At 43.4% G+C, this 23869-nt stretch overlaps 1 protein-coding gene across 5 annotated transcripts in view; it reads right to left on the reverse strand.

Moving 5' to 3' along the window:
• Nucleotides 1-62: 62 nt before the first annotated feature.
• The window catches only part of RBMS2 (RNA binding motif single stranded interacting protein 2), a 60274-nt gene continuing 36467 nt past the window's right edge, over nucleotides 63-23869 (reverse strand). For 4 of the 5 annotated variants that reach the window (XM_061416806.1, XM_061416808.1, XM_061416810.1 and 1 more), the window contains 12 exons: nucleotides 21339-21397; nucleotides 20408-20499; nucleotides 18831-18988; nucleotides 12845-12924; nucleotides 12604-12713; nucleotides 12108-12154; nucleotides 11858-11951; nucleotides 6840-6917; nucleotides 6389-6499; nucleotides 5710-5790; nucleotides 5213-5298; nucleotides 63-5104 (listed from right to left, as the gene is read on the reverse strand). In XM_061416806.1, the coding sequence (XP_061272790.1) occupies nucleotides 5218-5298; nucleotides 5710-5790; nucleotides 6389-6499; nucleotides 6840-6917; nucleotides 11858-11951; nucleotides 12108-12154; nucleotides 12604-12713; nucleotides 12845-12924; nucleotides 18831-18988; nucleotides 20408-20499; nucleotides 21339-21397 (991 nt within the window). In that variant the 3' untranslated portion in view covers nucleotides 63-5104; nucleotides 5213-5217. The remainder of the gene's footprint in view (nucleotides 5105-5212; nucleotides 5299-5709; nucleotides 5791-6388; nucleotides 6500-6839; nucleotides 6918-11857; nucleotides 11952-12107; nucleotides 12155-12603; nucleotides 12714-12844; nucleotides 12925-18830; nucleotides 18989-20407; nucleotides 20500-21338; nucleotides 21398-23869) is intronic. The other variant, XM_061416809.1, reaches the window with a different exon arrangement.

Below are 23869 nucleotides of genomic sequence, written 5' to 3' on the forward strand. Positions count from 1 at the left end.
GAAAAGTATGTGCTCATCACCACCTTCCCCAGCTTCCCACCCATGGATAAGACACCACGAGGTAGATTTTGTGTTTTATTCCACAAGTTGAAATAAGAGAAAGTTCTACCAAATTATAGGGAAGAAACATGAGAATACCAAGGGTCAGAAAATTAGAGTGGGCAGCACTGGCACAAACATGGCAAAAGTATAAAATGAGAAACCTCTGGATAAAGAAAAACTGTACAAAATGTGTTTTGAGAATAATTAAACTTATTTCCTGTCCAAGGTGGTAAGTGCATGTAGGAGTGCACTCACCACCCCCGAAATTGTATGTGTTGGGGGATGCAAACACCAGTAAATGCTGTGAGAACTTTTTACAAGCTGGGAAAGCTTATCACACTGAAGGCTGGAAGTTTTGTTTTGGTGACCCTCTAACTTGGAATAGGAGGAGAAGGAATATCTCTGTTTTCAACCCTCCAAAAACCTCAGATGGCCACTTTGGTGCATGCTTACCTTCTCAGCTAGTGGCAGCCACTGGCAAACTTAAACAAGTCATAAGTTCTGCTTCAGTGCTGGTGTTCTGGGGGTGGCTCCCAAGCATTACTTAATATCCTAAGCAGTCATCATTTGGCCTACCACAGCAATATCTAACTGAAGAGTTCACACTATTCTAGGGTGAATAAAGGAGGTAAAAATCTCAAAGACATTCCAGAAATAGAAATAACGAATTCTTGCATTTGATTGTGAGCCCTTTCTAGCCCCCAGTTTCCTAACCCTTGTGAAGGGAAGAACAGACAGTAAAGGGGAAACACGTGTAAACCAGGTGCTTGTGCCCGTGCTGAACTGTGGAACTGTGAGGTAGATCTGTAACAAGGACAAGGAAGTTGTGGGCCATACCCGGGAGAATGGAGGTTCATTTGAAATGGAAGTGGACAGGCCAGGGAGAAGCAGCAGTGGTAGCTGGGCTGAGAGAGCACCTACCTCTCTCATTACTAGTCTCGTGGGGAGCACCTCTAGGGAGGTGCCGCAGAATTCAGCAAAGAGGAGAAGGGGGATAGAGCTCACAGGCCTGGCTCAGCTGTTGAAAGAAGACCCTCCTACAAAAGGAAAGGGTAAAAGCGAGGGTGAAGGCGAGATCTGCTAATGCCTGGAAGGAGTTAAAAGCAGGTAGCACAGAAATGGCATAGTTGGTTTAGGAGGGAATCAGGCAGGGGTTAATGTGGCAAGGCACAAGGTTAGACCTAGCCCTTACAGACTGGCTGTCATAATACCACCCTCTTTGAAGTTGGTCTAGCAGAGCCTGGGGACAAGTTTAGACCTGATCACTGACCCAAGTTTATTGCCCTAGGCCAAGAAGGTCGAGGTAAACTGCTAATAAGTGCAATGCTGCTGCTCTCCCAGAAGGTGGGGCACGTACACGAAAGAACTTTTAGATGTTTACACTCCATTCCAGCAAGCCCTCACACTGCACCTTTGTGGAGCAAAATAACAACCCACAAGTAGGCACCCCAAACGGCAGACACTGAAGCAGCAGGGGATAAGCAGTGCAGGCACCAAGGGGCTAAATGAGCTCACTGATCAGTAAGTCAGGAAAAGAAGAATGGAACTGGGCTGAGGTGGCCTGATCCAGGGCAGGTCAGTAAAGCAACAAAGTCTAGTCCTCACACTCAGTGCAAGTAATGTCCCCCTACTACACCATCTATTCCTGACAAGGGGTATTTATTTACTCTTTAGAGCCACTAGGCTTCCTAGTCCTGGGCAGCTCTTCCAATCCTTTGGTTAAAAATACTCTAAAAATAACCTCTCTCCCCAATGTCATTTCTACATCTTCCCTAACCTCGACCCAAACCCTCCTCCAAAAAGCCTCGGGTCTGAGTATCCAGAGTGAGACAGGAGCAGTAATAATATTGGCATGAGGTGGGACAGGCAGGCACTAAGCCTAATAAAGGATTATATCATCTGAGAAAGTGATTCTAGTATGTTCTATTTGACTGAAAAGAGAAAAATACCAAGTAGTAAAATATTTTAAGAATGTTAACGAGCACTGTAATGATCAAGGGTGAGATGTGAAGTACAGGGAGAGTACGACCTGGGTTCCATGAAGACAGGATTCGGAAAACACTAGCATAGTTTAAAGAGCCCAGCGCAGGGCTATGAGCCTGCAGACGCCCCTGTAATTCCTCAGCAGCTCCACTGCCACCAGTGGGCCATTCTGAGAGAGAAAAACTGGCCCTTATTCCTTCTCCTTTTCCCACTCAATCATGTTATGAACTGTCAGAAATGAACTAACAATTAGGGGGAAAGTATCATGAGTGTAACCCAAAAGGGTCCAAACAAAATTCCACGATGCCATTAACCACTACAAAAATAACCTCAGGCTCTCACTCCATTGCTTCCCATGCCCAAACCAGAAACATTCATTAATAAAATCCATTAAGCAGATTCACATGAGGAAAACGGACAAAAGGTAACTTCATAATTTTAAAACAAAACAATGCAAAATAAGAGCCATTTAAACATTTAAATACAGAGAAAGTAGAACCAAGAATTCTGAGAGGCAGAGAAGGGGCAGCACTAATGTCAACAGCTTCTGTATATGAAAGGCCCTCCTTTCACTAAACCTCCAAGCAAAGCAAGGTTCCCCCAAACTACTATTAATTAACTGAACTAGACTCTTCTCTTTTTCTTCAAGGCCCCTGAAGAGACCTATGGTGTACTTTTCTGACTAAGGACTAGAGACTCGGAAACAAGAGCTACCTGCCCAGGCAAACCCTCCCAGGTTACTGGACTTGGGGCTGTTTTACATCAGATAAAGCCTTCCTGAGGTTGGAAGTTACCCATGAGAAAACTGTAGCAATTTCATCTTTTATATTTTCCATCTTACCTATTATCCCCTACCTGCTGTCTGCTGCCTCTACTTCCTCACCCTCAGGATGCACAAGAGGACTTGGGGGTGGGGAGCATCAGGACTCTCAACTCTGGGATGGGCAAAGGGAAGGGCGAGCTGGGCCCAAGCTCTGTGTACAACTGACATCACAGCTTCTTCCCGCCCTGGAGCATCTCCTTCCTCTCCCTACAGCCAGCCTACTGAACACCTGTTTCCCCATTCTCCATCATCGGGCTTTCCATCTGTCTGGGGGAAACGTACCTGACCTGGAAGTGAAGGAGAGCAGCACTCTCCTTTCAGTGTAGAAGGGAGTGACTGGGAAGAGAAGGTGCAGGACCGATGGGCAAAGGCTTCCTCCAATCTGTCTCCAGGTACGTAGCCAGGTTTTGCAGAAGGAGATGGGGTTGAAGAGCAAAACAGAGCCTTGTTGTGAAGGGCTCCTGACCTTGGGAATACTGAGATGGGATTTATTGCTCTTTTCTCTCCTAGCTCCCTGCTGTCCTTCCACAAGGAAAATTATTTTTGACATCCTGGTTCCCTGGGAAAGGGGCCCAAATGCTCTGGACAGTTACAAAGAACTTTGTCCTTTCCCACCCCAGCATAGCACACACACACACAGAGACCAGCCCCCACCTCGATCCCTCTCAATGTGTGTGTGCACGTGGCCTGAACCCTTCAAGGGCAGCCCTTGCTGTATACATAGAGGTGCCAAAGGTCAAAGCCTGGGAAAAATTCAAGAACCTCAGTTCTCTCTCAACTAGTTGCCTGGGGCTCAAAAGGCACTGTGTGTCCAGGGCTGGGAATTTACCAAGTCCTCTGGTACACAGGCAGGCTTGACACTGTCTTCATCAAGGTTTCCTAACGGTGGCACTACTGACATTTTGAGTCAGAGTTCTTTGGTCTGGGGAGCCAGGTCTCTCCTGTGCACTACAGGGTGTTCAGCAGCATCCCTCGTCTTCAGCCACTAGATGGCAGCAGCACACAGCCTCACGCCCAGACATGACCACGAAAAAATGTCTCCAGAGACTGCCTAATGGCCTCTCTGAGAATCACTGGTCTAAAGGTGAAGCCGCTGATGGTCCACGGTGGGGAAGGAACCTAAGTGGATTCAGCAAGGTCACAAATGCAAAGGCTCTGAGCATGGCAATGACATGCAACAGGGAAGAGAGGGGCCCTGAGACCCAGGGCAGAAAAGATCCTCCGGGAAGCAAAAAGCAGGTATTCCTGAAAAGCTGTAGCTGGAGAAGACATTTTCTCAGAAGGTGTGGTGCTGGCCTCGGCAGTGAGAAGAATTAGTTAGAAGTCAGTAGGTCTGTTCCTCTGGAACTTGCCAGGGAAAACCTAGTCTTCATCCCAATTTGGATCAAAGATGGCTACCAAAGGCTGTGGAACTGTCTCCTTAGCCAAGGTCAAGGCTCAAGGCTCCGCTTCCGGAAGGGCAGAGGGAGGAAAAGCCGCTTCCACTGCCTGCTTAGTCTCCTTGTTCCTTGCCCCGCCCCTCCAAATTCCATAGGAAATTTCATTCAAAAAAGAAATAACAAAATTAAAAGCTGTAAAGAGGTTAAAGTAAGCAGGTTCTGCTGTATGGAAAAGAGAAAAAGAACAATCTGGATGAGGAAAAAAAGGCATAAAATGTATGTGAAGAAGCGATGGGATGTGTGATCTAAGAGCTTTATAAAACAAAACATTGAAAGTCTGTGTATTCTTACACACACCTCCCCACAAAAAAAGTCCATTGCTAAACTCAGTAAGAAGGGCCCACAAAGGACTCCATCAATGTTCTAGCACCACATCTTTTTTTTTTTAAGAAATAATGTTTATAAAAAAAAAAGCCTTCCCAAAAAAGTCCAACACATCAAAAATGGTTTTTCACAAAGAAGGGAAGAAGTTCCAGGCACCATGTCTCTTTGGAGTAGGATAAGAGTATATTGCAGTTAAAAGCAAAACAGCAAACTTTCTTCACAAAAGAAAAGAAGTTTTGTTGATGTCCTTGACTGCAGCACACACAAACGGTGACAGCCAACACCCGCCCAGGCTCCACCAGGAGTGGAGGAAGAGCAGAAGGCGGGGGTGCAGATTTCTCTTTCCAGGCCCAGGCCTGTGAAAACCGATGACCAAGTGTTAGTCCTCAGCTGGGCCCACAGAAGGGCTGTACTCCTGGTCAGCCCTCTGGAGTCTGGAGCATCAGCATATCCAAGAATTCTTTTATATTCAACAAAGACGGGGAGGGAAACCCTAAAAGAGGCATAAGCCAGAGAGAGTGGGGAGGCGGAGCGACAAGCATGAGAACCAGTCTGATTTCAGGCTGTTCAGCCCACCCCGCCCTCGGTGTGTGTTTCTTACCACTGTTACTTGTTGAATTGGAAAGAGTAGACGCCATGCTCTGAGGGTGCATCCACCGGCACTTGACTTTGCTGGCTGCCACTCTCCTGTACCACAGGCAAGGCAGGCGAGTCAATTTGCACATCCTTCCCTCACCTCCCACTGAAGCAGCCTCACTACGCTGAGTGCCCTCCCCGACCTACCCACTGCCACACACCTGTGCGAGTGCACACACACACATGCACACTCACAGCATCACTTTCCCAACTTTAGAGCAACCTATCCTCATCCCAGAGCACAATGGTCAACGCAAGCCAGCACCCTGGGGTTAACTGCTGTCCGGCTAAACGAGAGGAAGGGCCTCAGTCAAAGGCACTAAGTCTCTCCTTCCTGTATTCTTCACACACCCACCAGCTATTTATGAACACAGAATCGGCATCACTGCGAGAGGAAGATTTTGATCAGTGGAAAACCTGCCTCTGTTTCTTTTCAACCCCAAGAGACTATAAAGTTCTTACCTCAACTGAAACACTGGAAGAAGGCACTGGGGTGTACTGGGAGAGGTAAGCTCCCTGCATAGCTGCAGCTGTTGGCACATACTGGAATGAGATGCATTGACAGGCTCAGAGCAGTGATTCTTGGCTACAATTAAAACACCTGGGGAGCTTTAAAAACTGTAAGTGCCTATGTCCCCTCTCCAGAGATTCTAATTTAATTGTGCTTTTTGAAAGCACTTCCGATGACTCTGAAGTACACTGGCTTAGAGAGACTTCTACCTACACGACTGCCTTTCCTCCTCTTTCCCATCTTCTGCTTTTTCTCAACGCACTGCCCTCTCTGTTTTAAGCACTCCTCCACAAACCAGAATGCACCTGAGCTTCGAGAAACCTATCAGGCTTCACCCATTCTTCCTATTACTATTCTGATAAGGCTTTCAAGAGATGTGTGTGAACCCCTACTAGATAATACGTAGACAGGAGCACTGATCCTTTAGTTACATGAAGAGGAATCAGTTAAAACGAATGAGTTTCAGAGTAGAAGGCTGTATTCCTCGCTCACAGTCCATCTCCTTTTCTGAGTGTGTCCTCCATGACAGTGAAGTCATTCCCATCCTTATCCAAGAGTCTTTAAACCTAAGAGTCTTACACAGGTGTTCCTTGTGTGGCAGGAGTTTATAAGAGGAATATCTTGCTTTACCGTGCCCGTGCTGCTGAGAGAGAGGTGGCCCAACTGCTGGGTAAGAGGTCCCACCATGGAGGCAGGCTGGAGAGAAATGGGATGGTCCATTCCTGGTGTCAGAACTGAACCCTAGAAGCAGCAGCAAAGGGCAAAGTTAGTTGGCAGCATCCTGTGAGGCTGCAGGAAGCAGAGGTTCATGGCTACCAGAACCACTGCTGACAGACATTTAAAAATCCTGGAAAATGACAGGCAAGCAACCACCTGGCCCTGCAGCAGGAACATGCACTCTGCCTACCAGGCTGGAGGCGTTCTTGTCTAAGAATAGTAAACTCACAGAATGTAAGGTCAGACACCTGGTCACACGAGAGACTGAGCCAGGACTCACACCCACACCTCCTTTCATCAAATCCCACTGTTTTCTTTTACATCAAATTGGCACTTTGGCTTTTGCCCACTTCTGAACACTCACTGAAGGCTGCATGAGGTATGACTGGTGGTGCATCCAAGACGGGCTAGGTGCTTGTAGAGGAGATGTCTGAGTTACTCTCTAATGGAAGCGAAAATAAACAAAACAAAAATGTTAACTTCCTGAAGACTGTATTTCACCCAATGATCTGATATTTTTCAGCAAAACACAAGTAAGTTTGGAGTGTGGGGCTTCCCTGGTGGCTCAGATGGTAAAGAATCTGCCTGCAATGCAGGAGACCCGGGTTTGATCCCTGGGTGGGAAAAGTCCCCTGGAGAAAGGAATGGCTACCCACTCCAGTGTTCTTGCTGAGAGAATTCTATGGACAGAGGAGCCTGGCAGGCTACAGTCCATGGGGCCGCAGAGTCAGACATGACTGAGCAACTAACAATTTCAATTTCAGTGCCCCCTTAGAAAATAGAAATATTTAAGAATATTTTTAAAATATTAACAACTCTTACACTTCAAGTAACCCAATTTTAAAATGGGCTAAGAATCTGAGTAGATATTTCTCTAAGAAGATACACAAATGGCCAACAAGCACATTCAACAGGCTTAACATCGTTAGTCACTGCTGCGCTGTGCTTAGTCACTCAGCTGTGTCCGACTCTGTGCGACCCCATGGACTGTAGCCCATCATGCTCTTCTGTCCCTGGAATTCTCCAGGCAAGAATACCAGAGTGGATTGCCATTACCTCCTCCAAGGGATCTTCCTGACTCAGGAATCGAACCCGCATCTCTTGTATTGTAGGCAAATTCTTTACCGCTGATCCACCAGGGAAGCCCCTAGTCACTAGGGAGATATAAATCAAAGTCACAACGAGTTACCACTTTATACCCACTTAGATGGCTACAATTTTAAAAGGACTGAATAACAAATGTTATACACTGCAGGTGGGGATGTAAAATGGTACATTGACCTTGGAAAACAGTTTGGCAGTTCCTCAAAAAGTTAAATGTAGAGTTAATAGGTACTGAGTAATTGTATGTACCCTAGAGAAATGAAAACATATGTCCACACAAAAACTGTGCACAAAAGTTCATAGCAGTATTACCCAATAATACTATGACTATTATTATTCATAATGGCCAAAAGGTAGAAACAACTCACACGACCATCAACTGATAAACAGATAACAAAATGGGGCATGTCCATACAATGGAATATGATTCAGTCATAAAAAAGAATCAAGTTCTGCTACATGCTACACATGAATAAACTTTGAAAATATGCTAAGTGAAAGAAGTCCAGACACAAAAGACATTTACTATATGCTTCCACTTTTACAGTATGTCCAGAAGAGGCAAATCTGTAGATACAGAAAGTGTATCAGTGGTTGCCAGGGGCTAGGGTGAAGGAAGAATAGGGAACGGCTACCAATGGGCACAGAGTTTCTTTCTGAGGTAATGAAAACATTCTGGAATCAGATAATAGTGATGGTTGCATAATCCTATAAATATACACTACTGACTAGCATACTCTAAAACTTTTATAGTCTGTAATTTATATCTCAATTTTAAAAGAAAAAAAGCAATGAGAAGCTAGAAATGCATCTTGATAAACAAGTAGATCTATTCCACAAACGTAGGGATTGTTCAAAATCAGAAACTCTACAAACATAAGTCAAAATTGAAGGAAAAAGTCAGTGTAATATTAGATGCTGAAAAGACATTTTATAAAATCCAACAGCCATTTACTTTAAAAAAAAAAAAAAAATTCATGAAGTAGGGAATTCCTTGGAGGTCCAGTGGATGTGACTCAGAGCTTTCACTGCCATGGCCTGGGTTCAATCCCTGGTTGGGGAACTAAGATTCTGAGAGCCGAGAGTTACAACCAAAAAATAAATTTTAAAAAATATCACAAAGTAAAACAGAGACTAAAAAGAAACTACTTACATATATTAAAGGCTATTACCAAAAATTTAGCTGCAAGCATTAACCCACATTAAAAACACTGCAATTATAGTAACCTATTAGGTAGTGGAGTCAAAGAAATACAATTGGGATACCACTGGCATAAAATTGAAATGGAAAAGAGAGCTATTATTTTGCATCAGTGATATAACTATACCTAGAAAACCTAAGAGATTTAAATTAAACAATTACTAATAGTAATAAGAGGATTCACTAAGTGAGCTGTATACAAAATAGATGAACACAAATCAATAACCTCTCTTTGGTGTATCAATAAGCACCTGAAGATGACGACAAAAAGTACAGACCTACATAAACAAAATTAAAATCCTACTGAAGGACATAACAAAGATCTGAGAACATGAAAAGAAATACATCTTAAGTGAAAAGACTGTACGTTTTAAGTAGTCAATTCTCTTAAATATATAGGTATAACGTAATTTCAATTAAAGCCCTCCCTCACAGATTTTTAAAAATTAGATAAAATGATCATAAACTTACACAGAATAACAGATGCAAAAAAAAAAAAAAACAAAAAAAAGTATGAAAAAGAGAGTGAAGAAGGTTTTATCTTATTAAATATTAGAACATACTATGAAAGCCACTGTAATCAAATTAACAAATTATTGAAATAGGAACAGATACAATGATCACTGGAAGAGTATAAAGGATACAGAAAAAAATTCCAGTGTTTATTATATGACAAAGGTAGCATCTCAATTCAGTGGGAAAAGGATGTGCTTAGTCGCTCAGTCATGTCTGACTCTCTGCGACCCCATGGACTATAGCCTGCCAGGCTCCTCTGTCCATGGGGATTCTCCAGGCAAGAATACTGGAGTGGGTTGCCATGCCATCCTCCAGGGGATCTTCCCAACCCAGGGATCAAACCCAGGTCTCTGGCATTCCAGGCAGATTTTTTACTGGCAGAGCCACCAGGGAAGCCCAGGAAAAGGATGGATTATTTAATAATTTGGTGCTAGGACAACTGGTGAATACTTTGAAGGGAATACAATAGGACCCCTATCTTACGTCATATACAAACATAAATTCCTGGTAACTATACATTTAAATGTAAAACAATGAAATAAATCTTGGGGACCACATGAACAATGTACAGACTGGGAAGACCTCTTGAATTAAGACAAGAAATTCGAAAGCTGTAAGTAAAAAAAAAAAAAAGCAGACATATTTAACTATATACAAACGTTAAACTTTTGTATATAGCAAAAACTAGTGATTCCCAAAGTATGATCTCTGGACCAGCAGTAGGAGCAACACCTGGGAACTTGTTAGAAATACACATTCTTGCCTCTCACCCTAGACTTGCTGAATCAGAAATTCTTAGCGTGGTGCCCAGTACGTTTAATAAGCTCTCTGACCTAGGTTTAATGACATCAACGACTCGATGGACATGAGTTTGAGCAAGCTCGGGGAGTTGGTGATGAACAGGGAAGTCTGGCGTGCTGCAGTCTATGGAGTCTCAAAGAGTGGGACATGACTGAGCAACTGAACTGAATAAAGCTCTCCAACTGATTCTGATGCACAGCCTAAGTTTGAGGACCACAAAGGCAGCGGGAAAAAAATGTGGAAAAAAACTTGTAACAAAGATAACATTCAGAAGATTAGCACTTATAATAGCTTTTTTTTTTTTGGCCAGGTATGCAGGATCTTACTTCCCTGATCAGGGACTGAAACTGTGCCCCGTGCATTGGGAACTCAGAGTCTTAACCACAGGAACACCAGGGAAATTCCAATAATATTGATAGTTTTCTTTTTTAAATCATGTGATAAAAAACCATAGCTGAGCCTGCTTCCTTGCCCAGAAGCAAGCCAGGAAAGTCTGACACGTGTATGTGGGTAACTTAGAAATAAATCCCTCCAGCCTTCAGAATGTCCCAGAGCGTGCACTGTTGAGGTTTTTAACTTAGCTGGGCCAGGTCTTATGTGTGGTATGCTGCAGCATGCAGGAACTTTACTTGTGGCAAGTGGGATCTTGTTCCCTACCCAGGGATAGAACCTTGGCCCCTGCACTGGAAGCACAAAGTCTTAGCCACTGGACCAACAGAGACGTCCCAATAATATTGATGGTTTTTATAAGCTGATGGGAAAAGAACAAATGAATAGGAAAATGGGCCAAGTATATGAAGAGTAATCAGGAAAGAACAAATCAAAATATGACCCAAAAATGCTTAAACTCAGCTTCAGTAAGGGAAGTGCAAATTAAAGCAACACTGTACTTTACACCTACCAAGATAGGAAAAACTTTACAAGAGCAATGCCACCTCTGGCTGGAGGGAAATAGGTCCTCTCATATGTTGCCAGTGGGAACATGAATTTGGCAGCCTTTGTGGAAAGAAATCTGTAACATCTATAAAGCCAAAAGTCTGTGTATCATTCAACCTTACAACCTCACCCCTTGGACTCTAGCCCCTAGAAACAAAAGCACTCATCTGTGAGGACACAGGCAAAAGCATGTTTACCAGAGCATCATTTGTACCAGAAAAAAACTGAAATCCAAAGAATGCCCTTCACGGTGGTCTAGTGAAAGAATGCTGGTATTTATGCAGCATGAACTATAATGTGACTATTAAAAAGAAATAATTAGAACAGAGCTGCATAGAACCACCTGGAGGGCTTGTTAAATCTCAGGCTAGTAGGACTCATCCCCCAGAGTTCCTCTGGATCTAGGGTGGAGTCCAAGAATTTGTTTCTAAAAATACCCAGGTAGGGCTGATACTGCAGGTACAGGGACCACGCTTTGAGAATCACTGGTTTATGTGGGAAAAGTATAAAAAAGACATTTAATATGGCAAATTTTTATAACATAAACAATGACTTCCAAAACCATATATTTATACGTATATGAAAATGACCAAAAAAAGGCGGAAACTAACATGGGTTTGCTTGTGGGAATGGTGGATACAGAGTACAAAGTACATGCATACAACAGCCTGTATGCATGTAAGGGGATCCTGTGTTACACTTTTATGTGAAACTGTTTGCATATAATCTGTGTAAAGGAAACAATGGGAAAAACAGCAAGTTGTTTCCAGCCTAAAACACGATGGCAGGGCAAACCCCGAGCCCTTTTCTGGGCATGAACGTACCTGATATGACGTCATAGGAGATGGAAGATACGGGGACAGTGCAGACTGAGTGAGCATCCTGTTGGGGGCGATGTTGTAAGGAGCTGGGTAAAACCTGTACGAAGGGACCACATCAGTAAGGAGTCAGGAAACTGCAAAGCAAGGGCCCCCACTGACAGATACAGCCATGAACATCAAGGCAATCCACGCGAGGGCCTGGACACACGACTATGGCATTTTCAGGCAGGCTGTTTACATACGACACCCTTACCCATTCTGAAGAGCCGTGGAGGGGTCATAGGTCAAAGCCATGCCACCCTAGAAAGAAAGAACACAGTGCGCACACTGTGAGCGCTTAGGTGAGAACAGGAGCAGGCCCAGAATTTCAAGGCTGGGGAAGCGTTTGGTTCAACTGATTAAAAGCCAAGTCTGGACTAGTCCCCACAGTAACTGTTCCAGGGTTTTCCTGCTTGTGAAGGGTGCACAATCCCATTTACACTAAAGAGTGTGTGAAGTAGCCAGCATTGCTCATTTACATACTGGAGCTCTCAAGCCTACCCCAGGAATCAAGCCATGGAAATTTCCATTCCTTCTTTTTTTTTGCCTTGGCATCCCCATTCGGCATGCAGGATCTTAGTTCCCTGGCCGGGGATCGAACCCGCCTTCCCTGCAGTGGAAGCCAAGTCCCAACCACTAAACTGCCACGGAAGTCCCATCCATTCCATTTTAATGTCATGAGTATTCTTGTCTCTGAGAGGGCCTCTTACCATGTCTCCATTTCTTGGCCAGGCCCGTCCGTTCTGCACAAATTTTCCTTGGTTCTGTCGTTTCTTTGGACCCCCATCAGCAAATTTGCAAAGCAAGGGATCGGATGGGGCTGCCGAGAGAGAAAACAGACAGGCAGCTGAGTCCCACCTCACTTAGCCCATTCACTCATGCAAAAAGCCTCCAGAATCTTCACAGAAGTCATAACCTGTGGCCTCTCAGCCTGATTCCCAGATGCCTCACCTGGTACTCCAGGGGGTGTCTTAATATATTTTCCATTAAAGTGGGTGATGATGGCTTCACACTTCTCTGTGGACTCCATCCTAAGGAGCACAAGAGGAGTTAGGGTCTAGCTTCTCCAGGATCTATACCCTCCCTACATTTAAAGAGAAAGCTCTTAAGTTCCCAGCCCCACAAATGCTCCAAAAATTGTCAACTACAGAAACAGAGCTTCCTCCACACAAATTCAAGGCATCTTAGAGAAGAAACCCCAGCTTCTGATGAAGGTTTTTCTCAACTGGTTCCTCTAGGGATCCTGAAAGGAATAATGGGGGTCTGCAAGCTATGAATATTCCAAAGAAGATACTGATTGATGGATCTAGTATTCAGTATTGTGCCTGGTTCCTAAATAAGAATACAATAAACAGTGGCTGTTACCATTATTTTTTATTACAAAATTCCTAATGGAAACTTTCCTAGGTTTTTTCGCTCTGTTTGCATAATCTTACTTTCCTGACCAGGGATTGAACCCAAGTCACAACAATGAAAAGACTGAGTCCTAACCACTGCACCACCAGGGAATTTCCCTGTTCCTTCACTCTGATAAAACTGTACAAGCTAAGAATTTGCCAATATTTATTTTTTTGCTCTGGCCATACTTATAAAGGTCTATTAGCTACCAATAACTTCCTTATGATTTCATGAGTCAGGGGAGGGAGGCTTATTAGGAGTCTGAGGTAAGCAGATACAAATTACTATATGTAAAACAGATAAACAGTGTCGTACTGTAGAACACAGGAAACTATGTTCAGTATCCTGTAATAAACCATAATGGAAAGGAATATGAAAAAGATACACATGTGTAAATGCACACATATCACAATAAACTGTGGAAAATTCTGAAAGAGATGGGAATACCAGACCAGCTGATCTGCCTCTTGAGAAATTTGTATATAGGTCAGGAAGCAACAGTTAGAACTGGACATGGAATAACAGACTGGTTCCAAATAGGAAAAGGAGTACGTCAAGGCTGTATATTGTCACCCTGCTTATTTAACTTATATGCAGAGTACATCATGAGAAATGCTGGACTGGAAGAAACACAAGCTGGAATCAAGATTGCCGGGAGAAATATCAATAACCTCAGATATGCAGATGACACCACCCTTATGGCAGAAAGTGAAGAGGAACTCAAAAGCCTCTTGATGAAAAGGGAGAGTGAAAAAGTTGGCTTAAAGCTCAACATTCAGAAAATGAAGATCATGGCATCCGGTCCCATCACTTCATGGGAAATAGACGGGGAAACAGTGGAAACAGTGTCAGACTTTATTTTTTGGGCTCCAAGATCACTGCAGATGGTGAGTGCAGCCATGAAATTAAAAGACGCTTACTCCTTGGAAGGAAGGTTATGACCAACCTAGATACCATATTCAAAAGCAGAGACATTACTTTGCCAACAAAGGTTCGTCTAGTCAAGGCTATGATTTTTCCTGTGGTCATGTATGGATGTGAGAGTTGGACTGTGAAGAAGGCTGAGAGCCGAAGAATTGATGCTTCTGAACTGTGGTGTTGGAGAAGACTCTTGAGAGTCCCTTGGACTGCAAGGGGATCCAACCAGTCCATTCTGAAGGAGATCAGCCCTGGGATTTCTTTGGAGGGAATGATGCTAAAGCTGAAACTCCAGTACTTTGGCCACCTCATGCGAAGAGTTGACTCACTGGAAAAGACTCTGATGCTGGGAGGGATTGCGGGCAGGAGGAGAAGGGGACGACAGAGAATGAGATGGCTGGATGGCATCACTGACTCAATGGACGTGAGTCTGAGTGAACTCCAGGAGGTGGTGATGGACGGGGAGGCCTGGCATGTTTCGATTCATGGGATCGCAAAGAGTCGGACACGACTGAGCGACTGATCTGATCTGATATGAAAAATACATAAACCACTTTGCTGTACACCTGAAACTAACACCACGTTGTAATTCAACTATACTTCAATTATTTTTTAAATGCGGAAAAAAGATTTCCTGAGTCTGTAGGAAGAAAGAGTATTAAGACAGGGTTTATGGTGACAGAACAATGTTAGAAGCTACGCAGCTAAAGTATCTTGTTGGGAAAAGAGAAAATGAGGAAGGAATTAGTGGTGCCTGTTCACCACTCACAGGCTCTGTGAGTCAGAACATGCACCAAAGTCCTCCGGACTCATTCCTCATTTCTGCTTCAAATCTCCATCTACCTTACCATACAGCGCTCAAATGAGATAATGTGTATAAACATGTTCTATAAATTATATGAAGATCTACATAAGACAGGGTACAGTATTTTCCCCCTTTTCCACAGTTAAAGTAAGTCAGTATATTTTCTATGCCAATAACCACTAAAGATCTGAACAATCTCCATGTTGGCAGTTACTAGAAAAAGACCTTAAATGGAACCTTCTAGTGAAAAGCATGCTGAGCATTCTAGAGCAAACAGTGTTTAGTTGGGTTACTCCTATTCTTGAGTCTTTCAAAAGGGTGACAGGCATGTAGGGTTTTAAAAGAATCACTTTCAGGAATTCAACTTCCTCATAAACTCTTTCCTGAATGATCAAGGCTGAGGTCCCCTTTCACAACTACTCCACTCAGCTTACTTTAGACTCATCCCAAAGCTCAACAGGAAGCACAGAGGACTGAGTTACAAAAATTGTTTTTTTAAGTTACATGTTTCCAATTCTTCCTTCCCACAAAGCTAAAGGACTCAACAAGTTGTCAATTGACAATTAAAAATGTCAGTTTTGATGACAGATCACCCTGGTTCTTGGCATATAATTCAGAAAGAACTCAAAGAATTCCTATTTTAGCAAAACTCTTTCCATTCCCATTTACTTATTTATGTGAACAAGGAAATAAAACACAAATAGAACTGACACTAAATTTTGTCTTGTTACAGTAATAAACAATGTTCACTGATGGCTACATGATTTAATTATAAAAATCTAAAAGAAGCACTTCCAATAAAATTTATTTCATATAAAACAATTTTGTATCAACATTTTAAAATATTTATGTTGTTTGGGGCAACTGTGAACTATTTATAAAGATAATTTCCATATGGATTAATGCATAATGATTCAGAGCCACAATAAAAAAATTAATTTATGTTCTTGTTGCAGAGAAGTATAGCAGAATGATCCAAACAAAGACTTTCAACTATAAAAATATTTTAAAAACTAAAATACAATTCTGTAGGGAAATAAGATGGCAATACAAAATCAAGAGAAAAAGGAATACTATAAGAATCATTTAAGAGTTGTAACTTAAAGAAATGCCCCATGTATTTTTGAAATGATTTTGTGTATTAAATTGCTACATTTAGATTTCATTTGGATATATTTTAAAATAGTATGACAGTTTTATTTAGACTAACATAGTCTAAATTATTATTATTAACATTATGTAAATATTGTTAACATAATATTTATAATTTGCAGGAAAATATACTTTGCAAAAATCTAAATGTATGAAGAAAATCTGAAGTTATTAATGTAGAAACATACAAGAGATTTCATGGCTTTTCAAGACTTCAAAGCCATAGTTCCTAAACTGGGCTTTGAGGCACCCTGGGCCATTGTGATGAGCTCACAGAGGCAAAGCAAGGGATACTTTAACTTTCTGAATAAAATACAGCAACACTAATTGGCTATTTATCGTAAAGACTACTAACTCTAAATAGTTCAATATTTCTACAATCTGGTTTTTCAGTAGTTGCTATGACAAAAGCAAGTACCATAAGAAAACCAACATGTAACAGAAAATGAGGGTGTCCTTGTTCAGTAGGATTCCAAGGTTTGAGAACTGTGCAGTGTCCAACAGGCCACATCCATTGAAAGGATAGTTATTTAAGAATGAGATAAAAATATTTTTTCAATGTATTTTTCAAATAACTACAAAGTTGTTAAAATATTAAACATTTTTTGAATGTTTAGAATAGTTACTTGATACATTAAACTGTTAAGTATTTCTTTTGGTCTAGGGCAAAAAAAATTATCTGGACGAAATGGAGCTTCTGCTTTAAGAGAGTATGGGAGCAAAAAAGTTTGATTACAAGCTTTAGAAATTCCCCTTTAGTTATACATGGGGTCACCAGCAGGTGGCGCCATCGAGATTGAGTAGGCTAGGGAAGAGGTCTTATTCCACGTTCCCAAGGTCTGAACCCTGCAGAGTAAAGCAGTGTTCTTGGACCAGAGAAGATATTAAAAAAGAAAAAAGGACTTTCAGATTACTTAGTCCAGGTCTTTTCAAACTTTTTAGAAAGGCATCAGAATCTCCTTTCAAGCAAAATCTTAAAATAAATAAAAACCATTTCCTAGGTGGGCTAGGGAAAGCTGAAGCCCTACAACAGTGACACTAAGCTCCAAAGAAGGCGCCCTGGAAAACTCTACAGCTCGAGCAAACACCTTCAAAAGATGGTACCGATGATCCCACCTGCAGGGCAGCAGAGATGACACAGAGGTAAATAAGACTTTTGGACTCAGTGGGAGGGTGGGATGATTTCAGAAAAAAGCACTGAAACATCGGAGAAGGCGATGGCACCCCACTCCAGTACTCTTGCCTGGAAAATCCCATGGACAGAGGAGCCTGGTTGGCTATAGTCCATGGGGTCACTAAGAGTTGGACACGACTGAGCGATTTCACCTTCCCTTTTCACTTTCATGCACTGGAGAAGGAAATGGCAACCCACTCCAGTGTTCTTGCCTGGAGAATCCCAGGGACGGAGGAGCCTGGTGGGCTGCCGTCTATGGGGTCGCACAGAGTTGGACACGACTGAAGCGACTTAGCAGCAGTGGCAGCACTGAAACATACACATTACCATATGAAAACTAGGTGACCAGTGCTGGTTAGATGCATGAAGCAGGGCGCCCAAAGCCAGTGCTCTGGGACAACCTGGAGAGGATAGGGTGGGGACGGAGGTGGGAGGGGGGTTCAGGATGGGGGGGACACATGTATACCTATGGCTGATTCATGTTGATGTATGGCAAAAACCATCACAATACTGTAATTATCCTCCAATTAAAATAAATTAATCTTTTTAAAAAAAGAAAATCACTCATCTAAACCTCTGCTTCACAGGGTAACCAAGGCTCATAAAGGTCTGATATCACACGGGCAGTTAGTGGTAGAGCTGGATGGAGAATTTAAGGCTCTCAACAGATCTGGAAAGGTAGACCAGATCTTCCATCTAATCCTGCCTATCTTGAAGCCACAAGGGCAATGGCTCTCCTCTATCACCCACTCCTGAGACCTTGGGCAAATCACTTCATATTGAGAACTTTGGTTTTCTTTTCCATAAATAGAGAATTAATATTTATTTCAACAACATTATAAGGAACTATACTCCAACTTTTTTAATTAAAAAACTACATAAGTAAAAACTCAAACTGTATAGTTAACATTGAATTTCATTTCATTTACTGTCAATAAAATTTAGTTTTTTTTAATAAAAAAATATTTATTTCATAGAGTAAATGAGATAAGACAGACAGAGGTTTGCTCAGTCATGTCTGACTCTTTGCAACTCCATAGACTGTAGCCTGACAGGCTCTTCTGTCCATGGAATTCTCCAAGCAATACTGGAATCGGTTGCCATTCCCTTCTCCAGGGGAGAAGGGTATTGAACCTGGGTCTCCTGCATTGCAGGCAGATTCTGAGTCACCAGGGAAGCCCAAATGAGATAACAGGATGAGAAATACTCAGGAAACTAGAACAGGATACAGAATTATAATCTTTTATTCTGCTTAGTTCTAGATCAAAGGAACAAAGGCTAAAGTAACAGGAAATAGTGGCAAAAGCACAAAGATTTGAGAGCAAACAGTTTTTTGAGTATTGTGACCTATAATTAAATGAACTTTTGATTGACTGTCAAGAACTTTTGGCCAGTATTTTGGTCCTGGGGGCAGGACACAGACTTTTTGATGACCGTCTGTGTGACATTCTTTATTAACGTCATCATCTGCCACTCTTGGCATCCCTCACCTGGCAAAGCCAACCCCTCTGCTGGTCCCACTGGTGTCTCGAAGGATTCTAGTGGAGATAACCTGGCCAAAGGGCTTCAGCATTCCCTCCAGTTCTTGCTCATCCATTGACAGCGGGAGGTTTGAGATGTACAAATTCGTGGGGTCCTGCTCCTGTTGCTATGGAAATAAAAGTGAAAAAATGAATTTCATATCTCTTAACCCTCTCCCACCCTTAGCCGTTATTCGCAAAATGACATTTCAGAAAAGAGAGAGGAAGAAGGGATAACTGAACAAAGAGAATCTTAGCAACTATTTGTAACACCTAGTCCCAATACCATGGGTTATGCATCATATATTGAGTCTAGGCCAAAAACCCCACAGATCTACTATTTCTAGCACTGTACGAGCCCGAGCCCGTAAGACAAGTCAGGGACGAAGTTTTGGGCTGTCGCTTTAAGAACCAGGCAGAGCAGTACTCCTCTCTCCCAGCCGGCAGCCTGTCCCAGAGGCTGGATTCTCCTGGACTGCCTCGCTTCCAGGGTTGGATTGTTTTGAGTAATCTCCCTTCCCCCTCTTCCGGCCACAGCAGACTCCTCTTAGTAGCAGAAATGTCTGTACACTCCCTGATGGAGGGCACGCTGGAAGAAGAGAGAAGGGAAGTGCTGGGGGCTACACCAAGGGCCAGATGTACAGCACACGGGGTCACCCCAGAAGTTCCAGTCTCACAGGAAGTCTGAAGTCACTCCAATGTCAGAGGGGTTTTCTCCACAAAGAAGAGGTGGGAGAGCACCTCCAGAGGGCAGACTCTGTAAAATGGCAACAACTTCCCAGGGCGGTGCTGCTAAGAATTTAAGCAGTCACTCTGCCCCAGACAGCGGGTCAGCTGCAACCTTACTCCCTCTTCTGCCTTTCCTTTCAGGGCTTTCTTTTTCTTCAACCATTACAGGAAAGGATGGCTGGCAGGCAGGCCTGCTGCATCAGCCCCTCTCAGGTATTCACAATGACCTTAGAAAGGCAAGAGGGTAACTCCACCTAAGAGAAGAGGGAAAAGTCTCTGGCTTTCTAGTAGCCTAAATGACAGACGGGAGAAAGGAAGGGATAGTTTCCTTTCTCTCTGTGGTGTCTATACCCCCAACACCCTACATATCACCCACCCCACCCCAGCCCATTCCTACAGGGAACAGTGCTGGGAGGTGGAAAGCATTGTTCTGAACTTTGGAGTTGCACAACTGGCTTCTTCAGAGAATGCTGCAAAAATACCACGAGCTGTTTGGTAGGGAAGTGGGACGAGGGTGGAGATAGGGAAACAGCTGGAGGAAGGGAAGACGCCTCTGGACCCTCTTGCCTGCTTATAATACTTGATGAGAGGAAGAGAGTTAACAGAGCTACCTGCCATGGGTTCTGAACACCACCTTCCTCTAGCAGCAGAGGCACTCAGTGGGGCCCTGGTTGAGACTAGATATAGTCAAAACGCACTGCAGAAAGCCCTTGCCCTTCAACCACGTGGCTCTTAAGTCCTCTGGACACCTTGGAGTCCTTCAATCTAACTACCTAACTACCACCTCTAGAGGAACAGACGTGGGGTAGTACCCTTACCTTTGCCATCTGCGCTTGTACACCACTGGCCTTCAGTGCTGTAACTGCTTTCTGTGCTGCTGAAGGACTGTCGAAGTCCACAAAGCCATAGCCTGGAACAGGGAAAGAGAGTCACTGGGAGGCAGGAGGTGTAAGGGAGGTAGGAGGCCCCGGCTTTTCAGGAAACAGAGGAAGAGTTTCGACCCACATAATAGAAGTGGCAGGGAGGAAGAGAGATTAAGAGGCTTCAGGTGGTTTTCCATGGGCTCCCCAAACCCTGTGAGATTTGGTCTACTTTATAGCTAAGAATGCCAAGGGCCATGAGGTCTTTGTGGTATCCTTGCCTTCCTCCCTCTCGCCTAAGAAAAACCCAAGGTTTCAACAACTAGGCTCCTCTAGTAACTCACGGCCCCCCTCTATTTCCAAAAGAACTCCCTCCTCTTTTCTAGTCACATCCCAGAAATGCTAGGCATGTAGGAAATACAGCCTCTCCACTGCAGATAGCCAGCCACCTGCTGTAAGAAGCCCCTCCTCACCCCAGCGTCCAGCCCCTTCCCTCTTTCCCTCTCCACCTAGAGCTGCTCAAAACCCCAACAAAATTAAGCTGCCCCATGTACACCAACACAAGACATTTACAGTGCTCTGCTAAGTAGAAATAGTCTCACGTGCTCGTATCTACCATCCAATCCAGGGGAGCATGACACAAAGGCGCGGTCAAAGGACTCAAAGGCACTCTGTGCAGGATTCTAGCCTTGGGTCCCCCAAACAGCACTTTTAGCTCAAACTCTCTGGTCACCAAAGAATCTACATACCTACCTGACTTTCAAGCCTGAACCCCTGAGAGACGCCACCCTGGTAGTGGAAACCAGGGGCCTGAAGCAGGGAGGGATGGAGGCAAGCGAGGGCCTCACCTGCAGCTCTTCTCCACCAGCAGGAATAGCTGTACTCTCACCTTTGCACTTGTTTGTGGTCTTGTCCAGGATGGCCTTAGTGGAGACAATCTTGCCGTATCTAAGGGAGAAGAATATGCAAAGTGATAATCTGGGGGCAGGGGTTTAGACAAGGACAGAGACTGCGATATCTAGAGGAATCCATGCCCTGTCTTCACTCCCACTAGGAAAAACTGTCGTGCTCAATCCTTAGCAATAAGAACAAATGAATTTAAAATGTCACACTTCTCATATAAACCTATTCCCCAAAGGCATCTACAAGAAGTAAGGTAACTGTAGTCCCTACACTGTCAACACATTTCTCTCTTCTCCCCCAAATAAGACTCAGATACCAGTTAGAAAGAGACTACTGTCTTTTTGGGGGGAAAGAAGCTTGGTGACATCCATTCATCAGTGTGCAAGGGCAGAGCTCTGGCAAGAATTCCCTGAAGACTAAAAGTAATCCTTGATATTACTTATCTTCCTTTGGACAAACAGCACTTCTCCCATGAAAATCTATTTCTCTTCTCTAATGTCCCACTCCTCACTCTTCGACTGGCCCCCTGACTGAAGGTCAACTTAAGCCAAACTGCATTTATTCAAATCCTGATTCTGCCACTTAGCTATGTGTGATCTTGGACAAGTCATTTAATCTTTCTGTGCCTCAGACTCACCATCTGTAAAATGGAGAAAAGATTGTTGGGAATATGAAATGAGATCATGAATACAAAGCACCAATGTCTACCAAAAAACACCTGAACACTGTTAATTGCTATTATTATAACATTATATCCAAAGGACCTCAACATTTAACCAAATGGCTCTCTTTTGGGCTTTAGTGTCTAAGACTTCTTTCTCTTTTCGGCTGTGCCATGTGGCTTATGGAATTTTAGTTCCCCAACTAGGGACTGATTCCAGGGCCCTGGCAGTGAGAATGCCAAGTCCTAATCACTGGACTGACAAGGAATTCCCTGATTTCTACCTGTCAAGATTTCAGTGTGTTAGGGAGTGGGACTGGGCATTAGATTAAATGCAATAGCTGTGTTAAGAAAATTACCCAAAACTTGATAAGGCAGAATAAGGATTTCACCTTCTTTCAATGTCACTCTGGAACATTGTTTACAAGGCCCATTCAAGGTATATTCTATTATCTAGAAGGATGTTTCTTTAGGTTGCTATTTATTACTGATGAGGCTCAGATTTTATGAAGATACATATTAACTTGTAGATTTTTATCTAGTAGAGATACAAGTAATTTTTGTCCATTAGAAAAGATAATCCCAAAGGTTACTGTTTTACTGTCCTAAAGGGTATGAAGCACTTTTCTCTGTAACCTAGTAATCTTATTTACTTTCTTCCTTCAGTACCTATCAATACTCAGTCTCTCAAATGCTCTTTGAACTCATTTTACCATTCTGCTAGTTCCCTCATTAATGAGTAAAGTAAATATTGGCATAGGCTCACCTATATTTGTAGGAGAGTTATATTCTTCAACCTTTTAAAATTATACTTTAGCCATGTGGGGTCCTGTGGAGTTCCCCAAACTTGTGAACAGTGGAGTACCACTGTTCCGGGATATATTAGAAGTGTTCTACTAGAAAGAAATCTCTACATTCTACTCCAGGAGGGTGAACCATATTAGAGAGACAGAAAAGAAAATCACTAACAAAGTCAGGAGTATAAAATTTAACTGGAAAACAGTTGGCAGGGACTGAATTACCTGAAACAAGGATTTTTTTCTACTTTTCCTCCCATTCCATCCCTAAAGAACAGATGATGATTGATGTAGTTGCTTTGCTCCTTGACAACCCCTGACTGTTCTAGTGGGGCTCTGTGACCCTCGGATTAGACAGAATAAGCCAAGTAGGGCCCTGGAGGCTAGAATAGATGTGATCCTAACCCTCTGGGCTGCATACTTGGATTCTTCCCCAAATTTAGGCAAGAGAAGGGATGAGGGAGACTGCGAGCTTGAGAACACACATGCTGCTATCTCCACCCAGGCCCTAGGGTGGGGCTCGCTGTGGTCTGAGCAGCCTGAGACTCTGAGCTCAGAGTTTCCACTGCAGCTGGCAACAGCTGGATCGTGCTGCTTCCTCCGTGGAAGGAGCCCTCCAAGAGAGAACCGGGAGTTCCAGTTCCAGACTCCACGCCTCTCTTTCCTGCCCACCAGGGCTTAGGATCCAGCGTACTTCCCCTACAACCTAGAGAGATAGCTGGGACAAAGGCAGGAAGTCCTTCTATGCATGGGAAACACCATTCACAGAGAGGTTTATCTCCCAGCTCACATGCCTGTGAGGGTTCCACCCACCTGCTCTTCTCAGCTTCCCTTTCGTCATAACTCATCTAGCACCTATTTTTTTTCTGCCGCACTCCTATGTATGGTCCCCTCCTGGGCTCCTTACTCCCATCCTATATGCTCCCATCCTTATTATTCTCATCCCTCAGACACAACAGAAGGTAAGGCAACTATCGGTAAGGACAAAATGAGCCTTAAAGTAGAGTAAAGCAGAACTGAGCTTTTCCTCTGTCTTGTGGAGTCACAGAATTGATTTTT

Source organism: Bos javanicus, chromosome 5, assembly GCF_032452875.1.
Source record: "Bos javanicus breed banteng chromosome 5, ARS-OSU_banteng_1.0, whole genome shotgun sequence".
NCBI classification, from domain to species: Eukaryota; Metazoa; Chordata; class Mammalia; order Artiodactyla; family Bovidae; genus Bos; species Bos javanicus.